We start from the raw sequence: 18,907 nt of genomic DNA, 5'->3' as shown, positions 1-18,907 counted from the left end.
TGCGCGTCCGGAGCCTGTGCTCCGCAACGGGAGAGGCCACAACAGTGAGAGGCCCGCGTAATGCAAAAAAAAAAAAAAAAAAAAAAAAAAGATTTATTTGGGTGGTCTTCAAATGTGAATGAATATAAGGAATCGCCTGAAGAGCTTTAAAAAAAAAAATCTGATTCTTAACCTGGCCCTTGCAGATTCTGATTCAGAAACTTTGGGAGCAGAGCCTGGAATTCTGCAGATTTTTATCACTGCCCCGGTGATGCAGATTCACAGTGGGGTTTGGGAGCCATCATTGGCTCCCACCTTCCTTTACAAATAAGCAGGCAGAGGTACGAGGTGCCCACCAAGTCTCCAATCTGCAGCCTAATTGTCATCTTTTAAATTGATAATGAAGAGCCTTTTTAAAAAAGTTTTTAAGGAGCTTTTTTTCCACCCTCCCAATCTGTTAAGATGAGATAGCCTTTCACAGTCATTACTGGAGTTTAGCATTTTTATTGGTGATTAGTGTTAATCAAGAAATAGAAACACAGGGTCCAATTCATTGCATTCTCAATTTTGTTTTGTTGGCAGTGGTTGAAAAATATGATTATGTGTTTCCAGAAAATGGCTTGGTAGCATACAAAGATGGGAAACTCTTGTGCAAACAGGTAGGTTTGCAAGTATCCAAACTACTCTGTACTACTAGTTGAAATGTTTTCTAAAAAGGTATTTGATATTGAATGCCTCCAGGGAGTTATATTTGGGAGAAGAGTGGTAATGAATCTTCACCCTGTATTTTTTACATTTTGGATATTGAACCATGTGACTAGTACACATTCCAAATTGTTAACTAAATTTTTATAATTTTTTTCAAGGTTACTTAATCTAATATTTCTATTATGGTAGCAAAGACTATAGGGCAAGTTGCCTTGCTGCAAGCATTTCTAAGAGGTACCATGAAGCTCTTATTACCATTAAGATCGTTCTATTCAGATGTAAGAGGAAGCCAAAGTGGAACAAATATATTTTCTATCAGTGTCTGCAGGTATTTTAATTGAATAAAAGGCAGCAGCAATAAACTCTTCGGGGCTTCCAGGAAGCACTTGAGAGATAATGAATACAAAAATCTTGAGTAATGAAGCAGAAAATGGTTTTGAATGAGGCCCTTTCTGGTTTGCCTAATGTTTTCAACCAGAGAAAAAGGGAGAAAAGGAGAAAGGCAGTGGGGTGTGTCCCCACCACCGCTTGGTGACCCTCCAGCCACAGAGGCTGAAGACCTGGGTTTGCTGGAAAGCCATTTTGAAAAGGCCTCCCACTGTGTCAAGTAACTCCAGTATTTTCTTTATCTAGAATATTCAATGTCACCTGGGTGAGGCCCTAATCCAGGATTTAATCAACTACTGTCTGAGCTACATCGCGAAAATTAAACTCCCGAAAAAGAGGTGGGTTTGCTTTTAGCAAAGAAGCTCCACTGGAATATGGCGTGATGTCATCTGGTGGGTTGGAGCTAACTTAACTCCAAAGCCCGGTGCTTAGTAAGGGATCACTGGAAACCTTCTGTAAAGCCAGCGGTAGACCGATGATTACGTAAATGATGGTGCGTCCACGTGACGGAAGTTGAAAACTATATGCTTTCAAAGGCTATCAGTTAAGGCACATGCCTGTGAAACAGCAGTGTGGGAAAAGCAGCATCGGCCCAGGCCCCAGCTCAGGAGTCTCAGCTGGAGGCCCCCGGGCCAAAGCCCATGCAAAGCCAAGTTCAGTTGGCCCCTGGCGTTCAGTAAAATCTGCATTAAGTGCTATCATTTAAAAGTCTGATTTCACACTTTAAAATACCTGGGTTTCCGGCTTCTGCAGCATCTGAAAACCCGGCAGCTCAGCTCGATGCTCCCTCCTAGGTGGCAGCAGCCTGGCGGGCAGCGCTGCCCCCTCCCCATCACCCAGTCTTTCACGGGCCACTTGTCTCATTTTTCTGGCCGCGGTAGGCATTTGATTCGGGAACTTACCTCTTGTTCTGAATACTGTTATCTCAATTCCCATTTTTAAATAATAACAACAATAATGTGCACACACGCCCACAGTTAAAAGATTGGCAGAAAACGGACCATATGCTAACGGTGGTTGTTTCTTGGTAATGAGATTTCAGGTGGTTTCTTTGAAATACTTTTCATCTTCTCAGTTTTCTGCACTTAATGTGTAACACCCTAATGATTAGAGGGTGAAACATTTCTTAAAGGGTGATTGAATTTCAAGACATGCTGGAGTTTCGAGAGTGCTCGAGCCCTGTTTCCAGAATTGCCGAAACAGATGCCCCCGCTCGGCACCTCCTCTTGGAGGGCAGGGGCTTTCTTTTTCACATCTGTCCCAGGCAGGGGGATGGATGAGACAGGAGGGACCCGAAGTCCATCTTTCTGGCAGCTGGGAGACGGCCCGTGAGGGTTCCTTATCCTGTGCTGTTGACTTTTATGTATATTAGAAATTCTCCATTGTAGAAAGTGAACGTATAATGTACCCCAGGTCAGTTCAGTCTTTACTTTGGGCTGAGCATTGAGGGAGGATAAAATAAGGATAAGATACACTCCTGTCCTCCAAAGAGGATGTCATCTAGTGAGAGGGCCCAGCGTGCAGAGCTGTGACTCTGAATTAGCCTGAGATACCCGGTGAATTCAGGAGGCAGAGCTGAGTTCCTCCTTGATCGGTGTTTACCCACATTGCTCGTGGGGCTAACGCTATGTGCCACACACGCCAGGCAAGTGTAGTAAGACGTCATATCGTCCAGGTCTTCAGGGGGGAAGTGAATGCTTGATCAGACGCCTTAGTCCTGGTTTTTAGAACAGAAGCCTTTCTACAGTACATCAGCCTCCCTCCCTGCCTTGGGCATGACCTCTTTTTCTGACAACTTAGGACCCACAGGCCTAGGATCCCCCCTGGGAATGATCACCAGGGCCCCATTCCCCAGTGTAGATGTAGAAGGTGTAGGGGACAGGCTGGTCTGTACCGAGTCCAGGACAACCGGGACAGGGTGTTTGAAAAAGTGTCTTCGGTGCACATACGTTGTTGTATCATTTGCCTCTTTTTCTGCAAGTTGAACACAGCAGGGGAGGGATCCAGTGATGGAGATACCGCTATTTTTACTTGCTTCCCAGTTTTTTAGATAAACTGGTACTTTTCATTTCAGGAGCCCCTTCGGGGGGGGCTCAGAGCAAGTGCCATTAGCCCCTTTCTGAGCTCAGAGCAGAGCGGTGCCCAGGGTCCCTGGTAGGTGGCGGCATTGGCGTGGAATCTGGTCCCAGCCCCACGCCTGGCATGTGTCCTCGAAGTATTATTACTGAGGCTCACCTGGGGATCCTCAGCAGCTTTTCCTGTGTCGCTTTTCTTAGTAAAAATCAGCATTTCACTAGGTCACTTGCAAAGGTGTCTGGGACATATATTTTCAAATTCCTCAGGGAACTTGAAGAGCTAGTAATCATTTTCATAGCTCTTTGTTAACTATAACATTCTCTGCTCAAGAGCAGCACCGTCCAGCAGAAATGTAATATGAGCCACATGTGCCGTTTTTTCCGCTTTCTGTGGCCATGTTTTAAAAAAAAAAAACAATGGAGAGGAATAGGTGAAATTAATTTTAATATGTTTTATTTAACCGACTGTATCCAAACTATAGTCATTTCAAATATAGTCAGTATAAAGCTTTGTCAATGATGGTTACACTCCTTTTTCATACGAAATCTGTGAACTCTCATCTCAGGTCAGATCAGCCACAGTTTTCAGGGCTCTCTAGCCACCTGAGGCTCATGGCCACCACATGGCCCAGCACAGCACCGCCAAAGGCTGATCACACCCGCCTCTGCCTTCGGAATTGCCCCACTTATTTTTTTTTTTGACCACACCTCGGCATGCGGGATCTTAATGCCCCGACCAGGGATCGAACCCATGCCCCCTGCAGTGGAAGTGCGGAGTCTTAGCCACTGGACCGCCAGGGACGTCCCTGGAATTGGCCCGCTTTTTAGCCTGTCTATCCATCTGTTGTGTTGCTCAAATAAATTATGTATCTCTGGGACCTCCGTCCCCTCTTCCTCCCCAGGGGTACTTTCATCGAATTCCGAAATGGGATGTTGAATGTGTCCCCCGTCGGAAGAAGCTGCAGCCAAGAAGAACGCATTGAGTTCTACGAACTGGATCAGGTGAGTCTTTACGAAATAGCTGGGGTGTATGGATGTGTGGTGTGCACCTCTGTGGCCAAGAAAGTGTGCTTCTAATGCAGTGGACTATCGGTATGTTTTTGTTTTCCTCAGAAAGAAAGTATAAGACAGAAATTCGTGGAGGATCTGCGGAAAGAGTTTGCAGGGAAAGGCCTCACGTTTTCCATAGGTATCATGCATTCAGGCGGGCTTCACACTCTGGGAGCCATTTGCCGGGAGGTGGTTGTGGGCCGGTGTGCTCTTGAACTTGGACGGTGACGAGTTTGCAGCTGGGCCGTCCGTGGCAGGAAACTGCCCTCCTGCCTGATCAGCGCTAGCCGAGACTCAGGTTAGGAGATGCCTTCCAGGCTGCTGGGTTTGGTTCTAAATCCTCGCCCAGCAGGATTCTTCCTCCCTGCACTTCTCCTAGTCAAAAATAAGAGCAACTTGCTTAATGAAGAGTGAGAACTTATCCCCACACCTTTGGGCAGAAGACAGCTAGCTCATGGGTGACTCTGTAGGAGAGAGGTGGGACAGGGTCTTTTAGATCACGTAGACTGAATGTGTTCTGGAATCCTGTAATGTTCGAATGGCAAGGGACCTTCGAAGTCACTTGGGCTGGTTTTACGAATCAAGAAGCCGAGGCCCAGAAAGAGGAAGGCGCTTGTCTAGGTTCACGAAATTTCTGTTCATAGTGACAGGCCAGCATGTGGCTCTTCCTGCAGCGCTGATGTCTCTGCCTCGCTTTTTGGTGGAATATGCCTGTCAAACGCTTTAAACAGACCGATTTCTGCTGTCGGTGCTGACAAGCCATACTTAAAGCCCTCTCCTTTCACCAGCTCAAATAAGTGTACGCTTGCCAGAAAACTGGAATTGCAGAGGGCCTCTGTGTAAAAGATGAATGGGGGGCTTGTTAAGTATCCTTGAACTGTGAGATGAACATCTTCCCTGACACAGCTCTGAAAGGGTTTTTGTTGCCCAAGAAAGCTGCCTGGCAATCCCCGTCCGTGGGATTTTCATTTTCCTGCACGACGAGCTGGATGCATCCTGCTCCCAGGCCTCTCCGCCGCGCGCACAGTGCAGCTCCAGGGGAGCGCGGCTGAAGAAAGCCGTTCGCAGCTCTTTCACCGGCCTGCTTTGGGCTTCGTTTAAGCCCGCTCTGCGACCACTCGGGTGCAAAGCCATTGTGGGTCTCACTCTGAGTCAGCACTCTGTGTCTCTTTTTTAGACTTTAGATATTTAGGTTTTAGGTGAAATTGCGTTGGAGAAAAAAAATCATGCAAGAATTAATTTCTAGAACCTACCCGTAAAGTATTGTAATTAGCAAACTGAGGTAATAAAAATCAACCTCGCCACTCCAGTTGCCGACAAGATCAAAGGACACATTTTCTTTCAGTGACATATCATTAGTCTCCTTTTCACCTTTAGCTTGTGTGTCTCCCTCTCCGCTCGGCAGGAGGCCAGATCAGCTTTGATGTCTTCCCTGACGGATGGGACAAGAGGTATTGCCTGGGACATGTGGAAAAGGACGGCTATAAGACCATTTATTTCTTTGGTGACAAAACCATGCCAGTAAGTATGGAAGTGTTTTTGCAGTTTCATTGTTCAATTTGGGTTTGAAGAGGGGGGAAGCGGACAGATGGGCTTTTCTCCCCCCAGCCACACTTCACCTGGCAGCCCAGCTCAAACTGAGTAATGGCTTCTGTCCTATGAGAGGGGGGTGATGGAGCCCCTCTTCTCTGCGCTCAGACACCCGACACCTCTGAAGGCAAGGGTGGAGCCTTTCAGTTTGGCTTTGAGTTAAGCGTCACCCACCTCGAGCGCCTTCCGGAACGAGACCCAGTGCTGTCATCGGATCCTCTTTGTGTTTCAAAGCCCTTGCCGTTTTTATTTCATGTTTCTGCCGTGTTTTTTCCCCAGGGGCATTCATTTAGGTTGGGCACTAGGAGTCCTAAATGGTAGGAGGACCAAGAGTCTCCTGAGTCTGGAATTCAGGAGAGATGAGAGGTGGGGGGTCAGGCCTGGGCATCACACACTGAGGGGCAGGAGGCAGTTCTGGGGGTGCTGTCGGAAATCCCAAGTCCGGGACCGAATCTAAACTGGGGACTGATGGGAATTCCCTGGCGGTCCAGTGGTTAGGACTCGGCGCTTTCACTGCCAAGGGCACAGGTTCAGTCCCTGGTTGGGGAACTAAGATGCCTCAAGCTTCTCAGCGTGGCCAAAAAAAATAAAATAAATTGGGGACTGAGAGCAGAGCCAGGTGTTGAGAGGCCAGCAGGAGGAATTTCCCCAGAGCCGCCGAGGTAGCAGGCGAGGCTCTCCTTAGGACAGGTGGATCCCCAAGGGGCTGGATGGAGGGGCTCTGCCGCCGTCGAGGCCCAGAGGAGGCTCAGCCCCCGATGGTCACTGCCCAGCCCGGGCCGCCTCCCTTTACCTTTCTCTGGCACCCCCGTGCCTCTCTGCTTCCCTCTCACGGGCCACCCAGTGGTGGTAGCTACCTTGCCATCAGGCTCCTGTCTCAGGCTTTGTGGCTGTACTGCAGCAGCGGAAAGGCTGCATGGATGGAGTTTTTAATCCCTCCAACCCCCCGTCCACCCAAAATGCGTGCTGTTTGGCTAAGGTCTCTCCTGTGTGGACCTGCCTTTTTCAGTAAGATCTCCACGTGCTGGTCTTCCATCGTGAAAGGGACTTCTGGATAGTATAGTCTCATGTCCTGCTTTCCAAATTATAAAACTGGGGGAATTCCCTGGCCGTCCAGTGGTCAGGACTCCATGCTTCCGCTGCAGGGGGCCACGGGTTCAGTTCCTGGTCGGGGAACTAGGATCCCACAAGCTGCCCTCGCCGGTCCCCCCTCTTCCCCCACCCCTCCCGCCCATCCTCCCAGCTTTGTGCTGATTCCTGCAGTCTGAGAAGACAGCTCTTCAGATGGGCTGAGGCAGATTGTTCTGTGATGATGACGTTCTTGCCGTATGTAAGCCTCAGCTGGGACTTTGCAGGATGGAATTCAGTTCTTGAGATAATCAGAAAACAACATCTTTGGGGAATTCTTCATTTGGGAATTAGAGAGTTTTCTTTTTAACCACTGCATTACCACACGTCAGTTATATATTTTTTTAATCTTACCTACTTTTAAAAAATGGATACTATCGAAGGGAGGTTCCCCCCCCATTCTTAATTAATAGGCATTCATTGTAGAAAATCAGAAAAAGCATGAAGAAGAAAGGAAAAGTCACTTGTAAATCACAGCTGACATGCCTCTCGGCCTCTTTGCAATGTATATGACCCCAAATGTGGGACACGGTGTGTTCACTGGTTTCTGCTTTTGTTCTCTTAACATATTTTGTTCCCCCCACGTCAGGGAATGTTCTTTGAAAATAAGCTTGTAATGGCCGTATAACATTCTAGCATTTAGGCACAGATTATTTACCCATTTCCCTGGCAGAGGCCCTTTGGGTTTGTGGCTCTTTGTTGTCCTCACGAGCACTGTAGGAAACACTCTTGCATCATTCTTTGCCCTCCTCTCTGATCTTTTTTATCAGTGGTTTCCTGGAGATGGGAGTTAGCAGTCCAGCCATCTAAATCTTTTAAAACAGCCTGAGGCACTGAGCAGTCCAAATACTAGCTTTCAGCTTCTTTTCGTATTCAGTGATAGATATTTGGAAAGCTGTTTTCTTTCTTTGCGCTAAGGCAAAATGTTTTTGCCTGCTCCCAGGGCTAAGCGCTGTCAGTAAAAAGCCCTTTCCCTGCCAAGCTCAGCAGGCTTAGACGCCTGCCTGGCAGCTCGGCCGCAGTCTGATGTTGCATCGAGCCCCCCGTGTCTCCCCCGGCCCCCGCCCCGAGCACCTCCAGAAAGCAGAGGGAAGAGGCTGGCCCTGGCTCTTCTAAATCTTCGTTAGTCCTGGAGACTCCCTCATCCGCCCCGGCAGCCACAACAGGCAGCGTCCATCGACGCCCAGCTCCTAGTTCAGCTTACAGGCCCTGGGCCCGGCCTTTGGTGGGAGTGGCGGGGGGCTCGGTTTGCTGCAGGGAGGGAGATGGCCAGCGCCTGGGAAGATGCACCCAGGCTGCTCTGCCTGGCTCTCCAGGGGGCTGCGCCTGCCAGCTCAGCCCTGGCCTTGCCGAATTCCCAGGATGCCTCTGCTTGTTTAATGCTTCTTGTAAAAAACATCCTGACTTGAAGTCGGGGCGATGTGAAAACCCATTGGAACACTTCGTGAGCATTACCCACTGATGGGTGTGACTCCGCAGTTCCACTTTGATTAATTCGGCTCTCAGTTCACGCCTACGTGTGTAGAAAGGGCTACAGAGAGGGGCAGGCCAGAAACAACCCCGCCCTTTGCAGGAGGAGATGGAGAAATAAACGGGGGTCCAGCCACACAGCGGAATGCCAGGTAGCATGAGCACAGCTGGTGTGGAGCAGTGCTGGTAAGAGGCTCCATTTTGGTGTAAAGACAGAGATCATCTCTCTTCGTGTCCGCTTGTAAGTGCACACGGGGGGTGTGAAAGGGTACCCCCAAATTACAGCGTTACCGTGGGGGTGGGACGAGGATGAGAGAGACTTACCGCTGTGACAAGACCCGGTTTTAAATTTTTGAGCTGCGTGAAGGTGCTGTCTATTGAAAAATAAAAATGTCAAATTGAAGAGACGAAGGAAACGAAGCTTTTCAAGTGCTTCCTCAGCGTCACCCCTGAGCAGGACACTTCCACGCCGTCTCCCGCGGTCCGCGCCACAGCCGGGGGAGGCAGGGAACGCGGGCCCCCCCCCCGCAGAGGGCCAGCCACTCTCTGAGTGCAGTCTGGAAGCCCCTGCCCTTTTTATTCTCCCCTCTCACTTCCAAAACACTAAGACTGCTCATCCTTTACGGTCAGCATGAGGTGGTAGGCTTGGAAACCGAGAGCACCCAAGTCTGCCCCCCAAAAGCCTGGCGCGGTGACCACACGCGAGTCTGTCTAAGCCTCAGTGCCCCGGGCCGTCCAGGGGGTTGTGGGTCCGCTTCAGAAGGACCGAACAAAGTGAGAGGTCTTAAAGGGAAGGTAGTTGGGGATGTGCCTCTTTCCCAGCAGCGGGCCTGGCCTGCATCCAGAGGCTCCTGCTTTTAACGAAGTTGTGATAAGGCTCACCTAGTACTGAGGTTGCTCTGTGAGATTGGAGGCCTGCGGGATGGGCGACAGGTTGCCCTTGTGAGTGGTACCCAGTGACCCTTGAGATTCTGTTAGGCCTTTGGCCGGGGCCTGGGCTTCCTCGGCGTGCCTAGCATCTCCCAGCATCTCCTGGCATCTCCAGGGCTCCCAAGGCTCCTTAGGGCTAACAGAAGTGCAGAATGTGTCCTTGGGACAGACCTGCCTGACTGCTTGTTTGTTTCTGTGGCAGAATCTGAGACCCAGGTCTTGTGTGGCTGGTGGCAGGCTTAGGTTAGCGTGGTGAGGGTGTCGCTCGTTCCTGGAGGGACCCAGGGCAAATCGCTGCTCCCTGTGGTCTGAGCCTCCTGGAGGAGGTTGGACCAGATTAGAGGCTCTCAACCCTACTGAGGAGAACCCCGGGCCCCCTGTGGGAGGACAGGAAGCCAGATGCTGTGCAGGGAAACCACGGGTCCCATGTGTCCACTGGGGGCCTGCCTTCCTTCCGACCCCAGAATTGGTGGCCTCGTTGGTCCAGAGAACAGGATGGTGGACCAGCCCCACCCCAAGGCAGGAGCATCCCTTACCCCAACGCTCCTGCTCAGGGAGACCCAGGCTTCGGGCCCCCAGGGCTCACTGGTGTCCACAGCGTCAGCATCTCCCCAGTGCGCTCCCATGCCAGGGCCCCTCACGCATCTCTGAACCCCGTTTTACGGATGAGGGGAGCTGTGCCAGAGCCATCACCAGACCCTAAGGGGCATCACCCAGGGGCGTCAGCCCCACCCCTAGCCTGGTCATCACTAGATTCTGAGCCGCTGGTCCTCAGCCCTGGAGGCACCTTGGAGTCACCTGATCGCTTTCAAAACCTCATGACCCTAGGGCCAGGCTGTTTTTGACCATAGCTGTTTACTTCTTTCTAGGAAAAAAATTAGCACAGTTATCTAAGGGCATTCATTTTCAAACGTGAAAGTTGTTTGAGGTTGTTTTCATCCGCAGCTAATTCTGACTTACCGGGAGAGCAGCACACACCGCAGTCAAGTAGCCAGTCCTCGGGTCCCCATCCTCCTGCATAAGCCCTGGGCACCCGGCTCTCCTGTGGCCAGAGACACCCAGGCACGGGAGCTCTTAGTGCATCCTGGGCCTTTGGCCCCCATGTCTCTTGTTCTTTCCGAGTTTTACTGATGTATTCTTAAAGCTCCTGCAGTGGCTGTCACTTGCAGCCAGGGGAGAACCCCTGCTCTGGGATCGTTGAAGGCTGAGCCTTTGTCTTGGTGGCCTTTGTACCCATAATGGATAGAAATTGGCTAAGTGCTTACTGAACTACCCGAGGTAAACGTCCATGTGCAGCTAGAGAGCTTGTCTGTGCCACGGGCAGGTATCCACACAGCAGAGACCCCCTGGAAGTCGTGTCAGGTCATGTGGAGCAGGGCACGCAGCCGGCTGGCCGGGGACACTGATGCAAGATAATTGGCCTTCGCTGCGACCCTCCTCCTGTCGGCCCAGACCTTGGCCTTGTAGGGATTAAACATTAATGGGCAGCCTGCGGTGATCCGGGGCCTCTACTTTGGGCCTGCCAGGTACCCCTTAACGGAAACACGATCACTTATTCATCCCTTCGCCCCGCCCCTCCCTCCGTCTTCTCCCAGGAAACAGGAGCTTTGTTTTGGAGCTTTCGGGTGGCTGAGCCTGCCTAGCAGGAATCCAGTAACCTTTGGTGCACATGCAAATCCAGTTTTGAAGTTTCCTGTTCACTGTAGCCTTATTTTTCTAGTGGGTGGCACTCACTAGCTTGGTGTTTCGGTTCTGCTTCTCCCGACCTCACTCCGAGTCTGGCTTGCAATGTCTGTGCAGCCCCAGGAGGGAGCCCGCCCGCTCTGAGGCCAGTTGCCCTGCGGGAGATGTGGGCAGTGCGGGCAGTGCAGCTTTGCTGCCCTCTGAGAGCAGCGGGCCCCACCGGGCTGCAGGAGGTTTCTCCTTCCCGGGCGATTGGAATCTCTGGACCTGGCTTTGGTACGAGTCAGTGGCTTACAAGGCAGCAGGGCTCAGCCTCCTTCCATGAACAGCTCCCCACCGTCGCCACCAGCAGGCCCTCTGTCAGGTGAGGCATCTGTTGGGCACCCGGGACACCCTCTCCAGGGTGGGGCAGGCGTGGCATCTGTGAGCCTTCCTGCTCCAGAGGTCCTGCTCCCCAGAGAGTGGCTTCTGTCTGCCTTGCGCCCTGGCTGGGGGCTGGAGCCTCCTGACTCTCCTCTGCTTACGCTTTTGAGTCCTCATCCCCCATCCATTCTCCAGAAGGTTCCTCTTGTGAAGTGAACCTGATGGTGTGAAGCCTGGCTCCTGGATTTCTGGAGGCTTCACATAAAATCCCAAGTCCTCGTCTAGACCTGCAAGGCCTCACGGCCCAGCCCCTCCCCGGCAGGCTCTAGCCCGGCAGGCTCTAGCCCAGCTGGCAGTCTTTCCCGGATGGGCGGTTACAGGACTTGTCCCTTCTCTTCCTTCAGGCCTCTGCTCAAAGGCCTCTCCTCTGTCACCCTGGTCCCCTCCCCTTATTCTTTGCAGATGCCGGCAAAGCATCCACGGAGCTGTTTTTGTCCATCTTAAATGTAAGCTTGGAAGGCAGCCCTTAGGTGGACTTCATTTGTTTGCCACTGTATCTCCAGCTTCTGAGACCTTGCCTGGAGGGTAGTGAGCTCTGCACAAGGTTTGTAGGGTTAATCCGTGAAAACTAACCCCTCCCTCCAGGGTCGGTGAGTGACACTGGAGTGAAAGTGTCCCCAGGTGGGTGCTGGGTTTTTCTGAATAGAGCAGTTCTTTCTTCCTTGGTTAGGTGCTCTGTGCTGGTTTCCCCACACCAGGCCGTTCCTAAGAGAAATCTTTTCTGTCATAAGAATTGTCTTCACGTGTACTTGTTTAGGAGATGCTGGCCATGAACTGGGGGCCAGCTGAATGACAAGAGCCCCTTCACAGGACATAAATTCATGAGGCCCGCGCAAGGCTTGGCAGGCTTCTGGGAAAGAACATTCCCCAGTGTGGCTCCAAGGTCATGGCCTCCCAACATGGCTCCACCCAGTGCGTGGGCCCTCGTGAGGTCTGTGAACTTTACCTCCTCCTAGGGAAGCTGTCTGTTTGGGGGTGGGTGGTTCTTACAAAGATGAGAGCAGCCGTAATTTCAGGTGTCAGTTGTTTAAAGGATGTCATTTTCGTACAGAATCGTTTTCTCCATACTGGCTTCATGCTCTGTGTTTTATGAAAAAAATCCATTTTCTCTGCAGTGATTTTCATCACATTATAAACTAATCGATTTTTTTTTTCAAGATTTTGCGTTAGACTGCTTATCCAATGTTATGAGGAAAATATAGGAAATTCCATGAGAAGCGAAGCAGGGGCTTTCCTGCAGGGCTGTGGGTTGTGGAAGCAGCATTCCCCTGAGACAGGACTGGGGAAGGGGGTGCAGCACAGAGTAGGCGAGCCACAGTCACAGGATCCCCCGCACCCAGCCTGCCTGGGCCCTTCCAGACCCGGGCCTCAACTCCTAGGGGCTCACCAGGGGGAAGGAAGCATGAAAACGCTAGGACGCGGAGCTAGCTGCGTGCTGGTGCTGCCCCAGGATTGCTCGCCCACCAGTGGCCTCGGCGCTTTGGGCGAAGTTCCGCCACGATCCCCATATCACAGATGGGAGCTGCCCACATACCCTCCCCTACCAGTGCTAGACCAGGATCTGAGCCCAGGCCACCAGGCTCAGACTCCAGCCACGTGGGCCTATTTAAACTTCAGTGAATCAGACTCAGTCCCTCTGTCACAGGCCTCACGTGTGGCCTCCGTCGGCTCAGAGATGGACCGTGTCCATCATCACAGAAAGTCTCGAGGGCAGTGCTGCTCTGGACTGTCTGCCCTCCTACAGTCCCCCGTGACCTCTTAGGAAAGTTTGGATGCGGTTAAAACAAATTGATGGCGGTGAGAATTCTGCTTTCTTGATAGAAAAATAAGCCTTAGACAGATCTTCACGGGAACATCGTGATTTCTTTCACAGGCATAATTGCATGTTCCAAAGCTAAACTGCAGTTCACGGGAAGGTGAAAAACCCTTTCTCGGTACGACAGTACCCTTGTTCCTCTCCTGGGGGCTAAGAAAAGATGCTCCCCGCCTGGTAAAATCGCAGGGTCCTCATTTCTGGTCCTATTTCTCTGGTGGCCCCAGGCCCCTGGGTGGCAGCAGCCTTGGCCCAGGAGGAGCCAGGTGGCACCTGCACTTGCGCCGTGTCTTCACAGGGCGGGAACGACCACGAGATCTTCGCAGACCCGAGGACGGTGGGCTACACCGTGACGGCGCCCGAGGACACACGCAGGATCTGTGAGGGGCTCTTCTGCTGTTGACCATCCCTCTCCCCGTGGAAGGGGGGTCCCGCCACGCCCACCCCCAGCCCACTGTACAGTTGTCACTTGGGTCCTCACTCAGCAGGGAAATGGCCCTCCGCCTCCAGTGCTAGAAGCAGCCAGAAGGGAGTAGAAAAGGCTTGTCGAGAATGGTTCAAAGGACTGCCTCCAACAGAGGGTTTCGTTCCCACCCCAAGTCTCAGGACCCCCAGCCCTGCCCTGATATGTGTGATCACAGTACACCTGGGGTTTTTTTGTTTTTAAACTTCCCCATCATTCTAGAATGATACAGGAAGAACGAGTGTGCCTGGACCCTCCCTCTTTCCTCATGGGTCCCGTGGAAAATGTAACAGATATTCACGTTGGGACCCTCTGCATCAGTACCAGGAGGGGGGCTTTGGTGATGAGAAAGAAAGGACAGGATGTTTACAGTGATCTGACCCTGGAACAGATGGTTGAAAACACTTCCAGAAATGTAGCTCCCCCGTGAGAACACTGGCCGAGTGACCACTGACCCCGGGGACTTTGCACCTAGCTGGCCCAGGAAGCAGGGGTAGCTCTGTATCCACTACACTTTGAAGAGCCCACTGGTTTCCTAGCCATTGGGACAGAGGCAGTGGAACCAGCAACCCCGCCGAGAACTGGCACACGGCCCTCCCGGCACGCAGCTCTGAGCCCAGGCCCAGAGACTAACTGGGGTGGTCGCACTTCACCCAAAGAACCTCCTGCTGTCCCCAGGGCCTGTGTGCCCTAGTTCCTCAGGGATCAGGGGAGAGCCTGAACTAACAGATCAGGAGCTGTACTGTTTCTCTGCCGATCTTTGAATAATGAGCCCTGCCGTGGTCAGGCCTGCAACCCTCACTCCTCCCTCCCGCCTTCTGCAAGTTCCTTGTATAACTGGAAGGCAGCTCGGAGCCTCGTCCACAGCACAGAACACGGAAGAGAGCTTTCCAAGAAAACGGTTGCTGTGTTGCTTTTGAGCATCTCCCTCCACAGACCAGTGCCGGGGCCGGCGTCAGTCCAGGCATGGCCTCTGCTGGGGGCTTGCAGACCTGAATCTGAAGTGGAGATTGCAGAGGTGCTCTGAGTAGCCCACCTCTCGGCCCCGACCAGGTACCTTCATCACAGAGGAAGCTGGTTCCCCCCAACCCTCCCCCAGCCCAGCTTGTCTCAGCTCAGGATCAGTGCCAGGCTGCGAGGTCAGCCCCCTCACCTGCCCAGGGCCACACACTGGGGTGACAGTTCTCACTGGTTTCCAGGACTCTGCCGTCCTGTGGCATCCTTCCTGGCTGAATTTTACACGATACTGTAATGATCTTTCAAAATGAAAAGTAACAAACTAAAGTGATTTTATTGTTTCCTATTTTTCATTCTGATTACTGTTTTCTCCTCGAGTTAAGTCAGTTGGTATCTTCTCAGATTCTGGGGGAAAGAGCTCAGCCCTCTTGGACCTGAGGTGCCACTCGTTGCGACGCTGACGTTTCCACGATGTTGGGGGTTGTACTTTCCAACTGGCATAGACCCTTCCTCCAGGCTTTTCTGCCCACTGGGTAAGGATCCAGTATTCCCTAGAAGTTTCCTTAACTTATATATCAAAGCGAGACAACTGAGTCTTACTCAGACTTGTCCCAACCTTCATGAGGTGGAGGGTGTGCTGTTTCTCCGCCCTGCACAGGTACCCCGAGGCCATCAGCCTGGGCCCCCTCCCCTGCACTGTCACAATTCCCTCAGCCTGCCTCCCCACGTCCAACGACTTCAGACTGCGCCATCCTTCCCCTGCTGCTGTCGTCTTATCCTGGTCCAAGCTCCCCGGCCATGTATCCCACCTCTTCTCTCTTTAGGCTTTCCCCAGCACCCGCCCCCCCTCCCCAAGGGCCTCCCCAGCCGGGCTCTGTGGTGGGGACATCAGGTAATAGTAGGTAAGTAACCTGCAGGCAGCAGCGGCTGATGCCTTACACGTGCTCGCAAAGCAGCAGCTTCTGTCGTTGGCAGGTAAGAGCCGGCTGCCAGGATTCAGATCCTAGTTCTGCTGCTGACTGGCTGTGGTGGAGGACGAGTTCACCCCAGCCTCAGTTTGCTCATCTGTCGAATGGGATTATAGTCCCTACCACACATGTAACTTAATCGCGTTAACTTCAGTGAAGCACTTAGTGTGAGCTATCGCTAACTTAATCATCCCCAGAAACCCTGTAAGACGGGACTGTCAACTCTGCTTGACAGAAGAGGATAAGTCATTCCCTCAGCCTTCTGCGGTTCCAGGATGGTAGACAACATCACAAGAAATGTAAACACGGTAGCTAAATGCTGAGCAAGAGGGAAGCAAAGAGGTTGCCCCAGGTCAGCGTGGGGCTGTTAAGAAAGCTTCCTCCTCCCCTTCTCCACCACCTGCCCCCACCCCCTGCACTGCAGAAGCTGACCAGGTATGTAGCCCCGGGCTCTAGGGCTTAAGAAGCCTCAAGGGAAAGACCACTAGTAGCTACTGGCCGCGGGGAAGGCCCATATAAAGCTCAGTGAGGAGCCTGAACTTGATCCCGAGGGAGGGGCCGGGGAGGCCCGTCAAGGGTACGTCTGTGTCTGTCTAGCTCCCCGGCGGGGAGTGACTGGAGGACCAGCAAGAAACAAGTTTGGCAGACATTTCGGTGAGGCGAAGGTGGCCTAGGTGGCCCTGAATCACTTCCTCTCCGAGGGCTGCTTCCCTCTCCTGCCCAGACAGGGCCAACTCGGCCAGGCCTCCAGGCTCCCTTCCACATCTGCCCACCCCCCGCCCCCCTCACCCTGGCTTCTGCCAAACCCTCCCTCCCTCGAGCCGCATGGCACCACATCTGTTTGGGGTTCAATGCCTACTCCGGCCTTTCCCAAATCAGGTTCGATGGGCTGGTTATAATTTTTCCTAATGCACTCTAAAAATCTGTCTATTTTTACAATGAAGATGTTCACCTCTGCACACCCAAAGCCATTATCTACCTCCCGAGGGAAGCGCTGGCCAAGGAAGACCTTCGCAGCCTCCGTGCCCCCTGCAGCTCCCTGCTGCGCTCCTGGAAACCGAGAACCTGGGCTGCCTCCCCTCGCACTTCCCTACTTTCCTCCGCTGGACCGCCCTTGGTCAGACTCTGCTCCGGCTCACACAGGACTAATTTAAATGCATCAACAGGGCGTTTATCCATGGCTGACCACGTAAGTGGCATTTTCTGTTGTCACTAAGCCACATCCCACTGCTAAGCTTGCCTACGCACGAGGATGACGATTGAGGAAGAAGGGCCGATCCCATTTTCTTATTCATCCCCCAGAAAACCAGACTGCAAAGTAGAATGACTGTCAGCCTCCTTTGGGGAGACGCCCTTATCTGCTGGCTTCAAGGAAAAGCTCCCTGGCAGCAGCCAGATTCCATTAACATGTAACGCAGAGCCTCACATAAAAGCAAAACAGACTTTACTGAGAGAATGGTGCTGGTGGGAGGAGACTTGCAGTCAGGAATCCGGATTCTGTGCCCAGCGCCCAACGTCCATCCTCCCAGAGCCTCCCAGAGCCTCCGGAGTTTCTGTAACTTGAGACTGTGCTTGAGTGGGGAGGGGTCCCTTCCAGCTCTGACTGAGAAAGATGTGGTCACCAGGAAGGACAGAGCAAGAACCATTTACAAAGGAGTCGACACAGCGAGAGAGCCCAAAGTTTAGCTCAGAAGAGCAGATCCAACTCCCAGCCCGCTGGCGGGCTGGCAAGTCACACGGAGCCCCAACCATGGGCCAAGGGGAGGACAAGGCAGTGGACACCTGTGGGAGCAGGTGGAGGGAAGGCGCAGGCTCTCGACCTCTGGGAGCCTGCATGGGTCTCGTGAAGTGGCTCTGGAAGCGTGGTCTGTACCCAACAGACAGGTCTCCAGGGGCCACCTGGGGACCATCCAAGGCTGGAGGGGAGAAGGCCACCGCGGGGCAGCAGAAGGCAGAGGCAGGAGGACCCTTCGAGGGGCACGACAGGCCAGGAAATAGGATCAACGTCCTTAACTACGATGTTTCACAGCATACTGGTAACCAATACACTTACTTGCCTATTTAAAACAACTCCGGTGGTCATTTTGTGATGTATGAAAATATCAGATCACTGTGTTGTGCACAGGGAACTAACATAGTGTTATAGGTCAGTTATACTTTAAACACACACACACACACACACACACACACACCAGTCTTCAGCAAAATAGTTCTGGCCTTCCACACACACACACACACCAGTCTTCAGCAAAATAGTTCTGGCCTTCCACACACACACACACACACACACACACACACACACCAGTCCTCAGCAAAATAGTTCTGGCCTTACACACACACACACACACACACACACACACACACACACACAGCAGTCCTCAGCAAAATAGTTCTGGCCTTCCACCCCCTTGCAAAAATTCACAGATTTAAGACACTGGATTAGGCTGTCGTCTTTCAAGGGCTCGCCTCCCTGCGCTGACAAATGGACACTTGACTACATACAGGCCACATATTTCAAGACGTATTTCCCAGCTATTGCTATTTTTAAAACACAACTAAAGCCAGACCAAACCACAGCAAAGAAAATCCTAAGGATTTGTTTACTGGAAATATCTACAAAGGTTTGCAATGTCGGCAACAAAGTGCAAACAGAGCTGGCTCTGGTGAGAACTTCAGTTATGAAATAAAAAAAAAAAAAAGAAAATCCTAAGCAGTTCTTCACACCAGTTTTCCAGAAAACCCCACCAAAGGTGTATTTCCCCTTCAACTTCTGACTTTACCAGGCTCTCAGGAAGCAAACCACGTGCTCTTTTCTAGATGGATCCAGAGAAAGGTCTGGTCTTAAACAGCCTCCCCCCTCCACACTCCCCTCTCCCACCCACCACCTCAGTGAGGGGGCTGCTGAGCCAGGATCACTCAACCTGAAGACAGACAGAAAGGACCAGGCTTCGAAGAGAGTTAGGATTCGCCTCTGAGCACGTCGCTGCCAGGTGTAGGACTCCGGGCTCCCAGACACCCAGCTGTGACACCTCCCACTGCAAAGGTACCAACCTCGCCCCACTTCCCACCCCTCCCAGCCCCCTGAACAACCAGCTGAGAACCAGAAAGAAAAGCCTGCTCTGCCCAGGGCCGAGGAGAGACACAGGGGGCCGCTTGGGTGGGAATTCCTCCCGGGAAAACACACAAGGTCCATGTCACTACCCAGAGGGCCAGATCTGGGGATTTTGAGCCTTCCTCCAGGGATGTGGGGCTGTGGCCTAGGGAAGACCACCCGACCCAGTCC

The 18,907-nt window shown here is 52.3% G+C and overlaps 1 protein-coding gene across 4 annotated transcripts in view; it reads left to right on the top strand.

Annotated features, from left to right (window-relative positions):
- The window catches only part of PMM2 (phosphomannomutase 2), a 25,327-nt gene extending 6,506 nt beyond the window's left edge, over positions 1 to 18,821 (top strand). Inside the window, exons 3-9 of one of the 4 annotated variants that reach the window (XR_008619099.1) lie at positions 562 to 638; positions 1,321 to 1,412; positions 4,052 to 4,151; positions 4,263 to 4,338; positions 5,605 to 5,720; positions 13,535 to 15,189; positions 16,569 to 18,821. Coding sequence is in view for 1 of the 4 variants with exons in the window: in XM_055089871.1 (XP_054945846.1) it covers positions 562 to 638; positions 1,321 to 1,412; positions 4,052 to 4,151; positions 4,263 to 4,338; positions 5,605 to 5,720; positions 13,535 to 13,639 (566 nt within the window). In the remaining 3 variants the exon portion in view is untranslated. Of the gene's footprint in view, positions 1 to 561; positions 639 to 1,320; positions 1,413 to 4,051; positions 4,152 to 4,262; positions 4,339 to 5,604; positions 5,721 to 13,534 lie in introns of all 4 variants that reach the window. The other 3 variants (XR_008619098.1, XR_008619097.1, XM_055089871.1) reach the window with 3 other exon arrangements.
- The last annotated feature ends 86 nt before the right edge of the window (positions 18,822 to 18,907 follow it).

This window comes from Physeter macrocephalus, chromosome 14 (assembly GCF_002837175.3).
Source record: "Physeter macrocephalus isolate SW-GA chromosome 14, ASM283717v5, whole genome shotgun sequence".
Taxonomy (NCBI): Eukaryota; Metazoa; Chordata; class Mammalia; order Artiodactyla; family Physeteridae; genus Physeter; species Physeter macrocephalus.
Note: the sequence above shows the minus strand (reverse complement) of the source record. Positions and strands in the feature narration are given on the sequence as shown.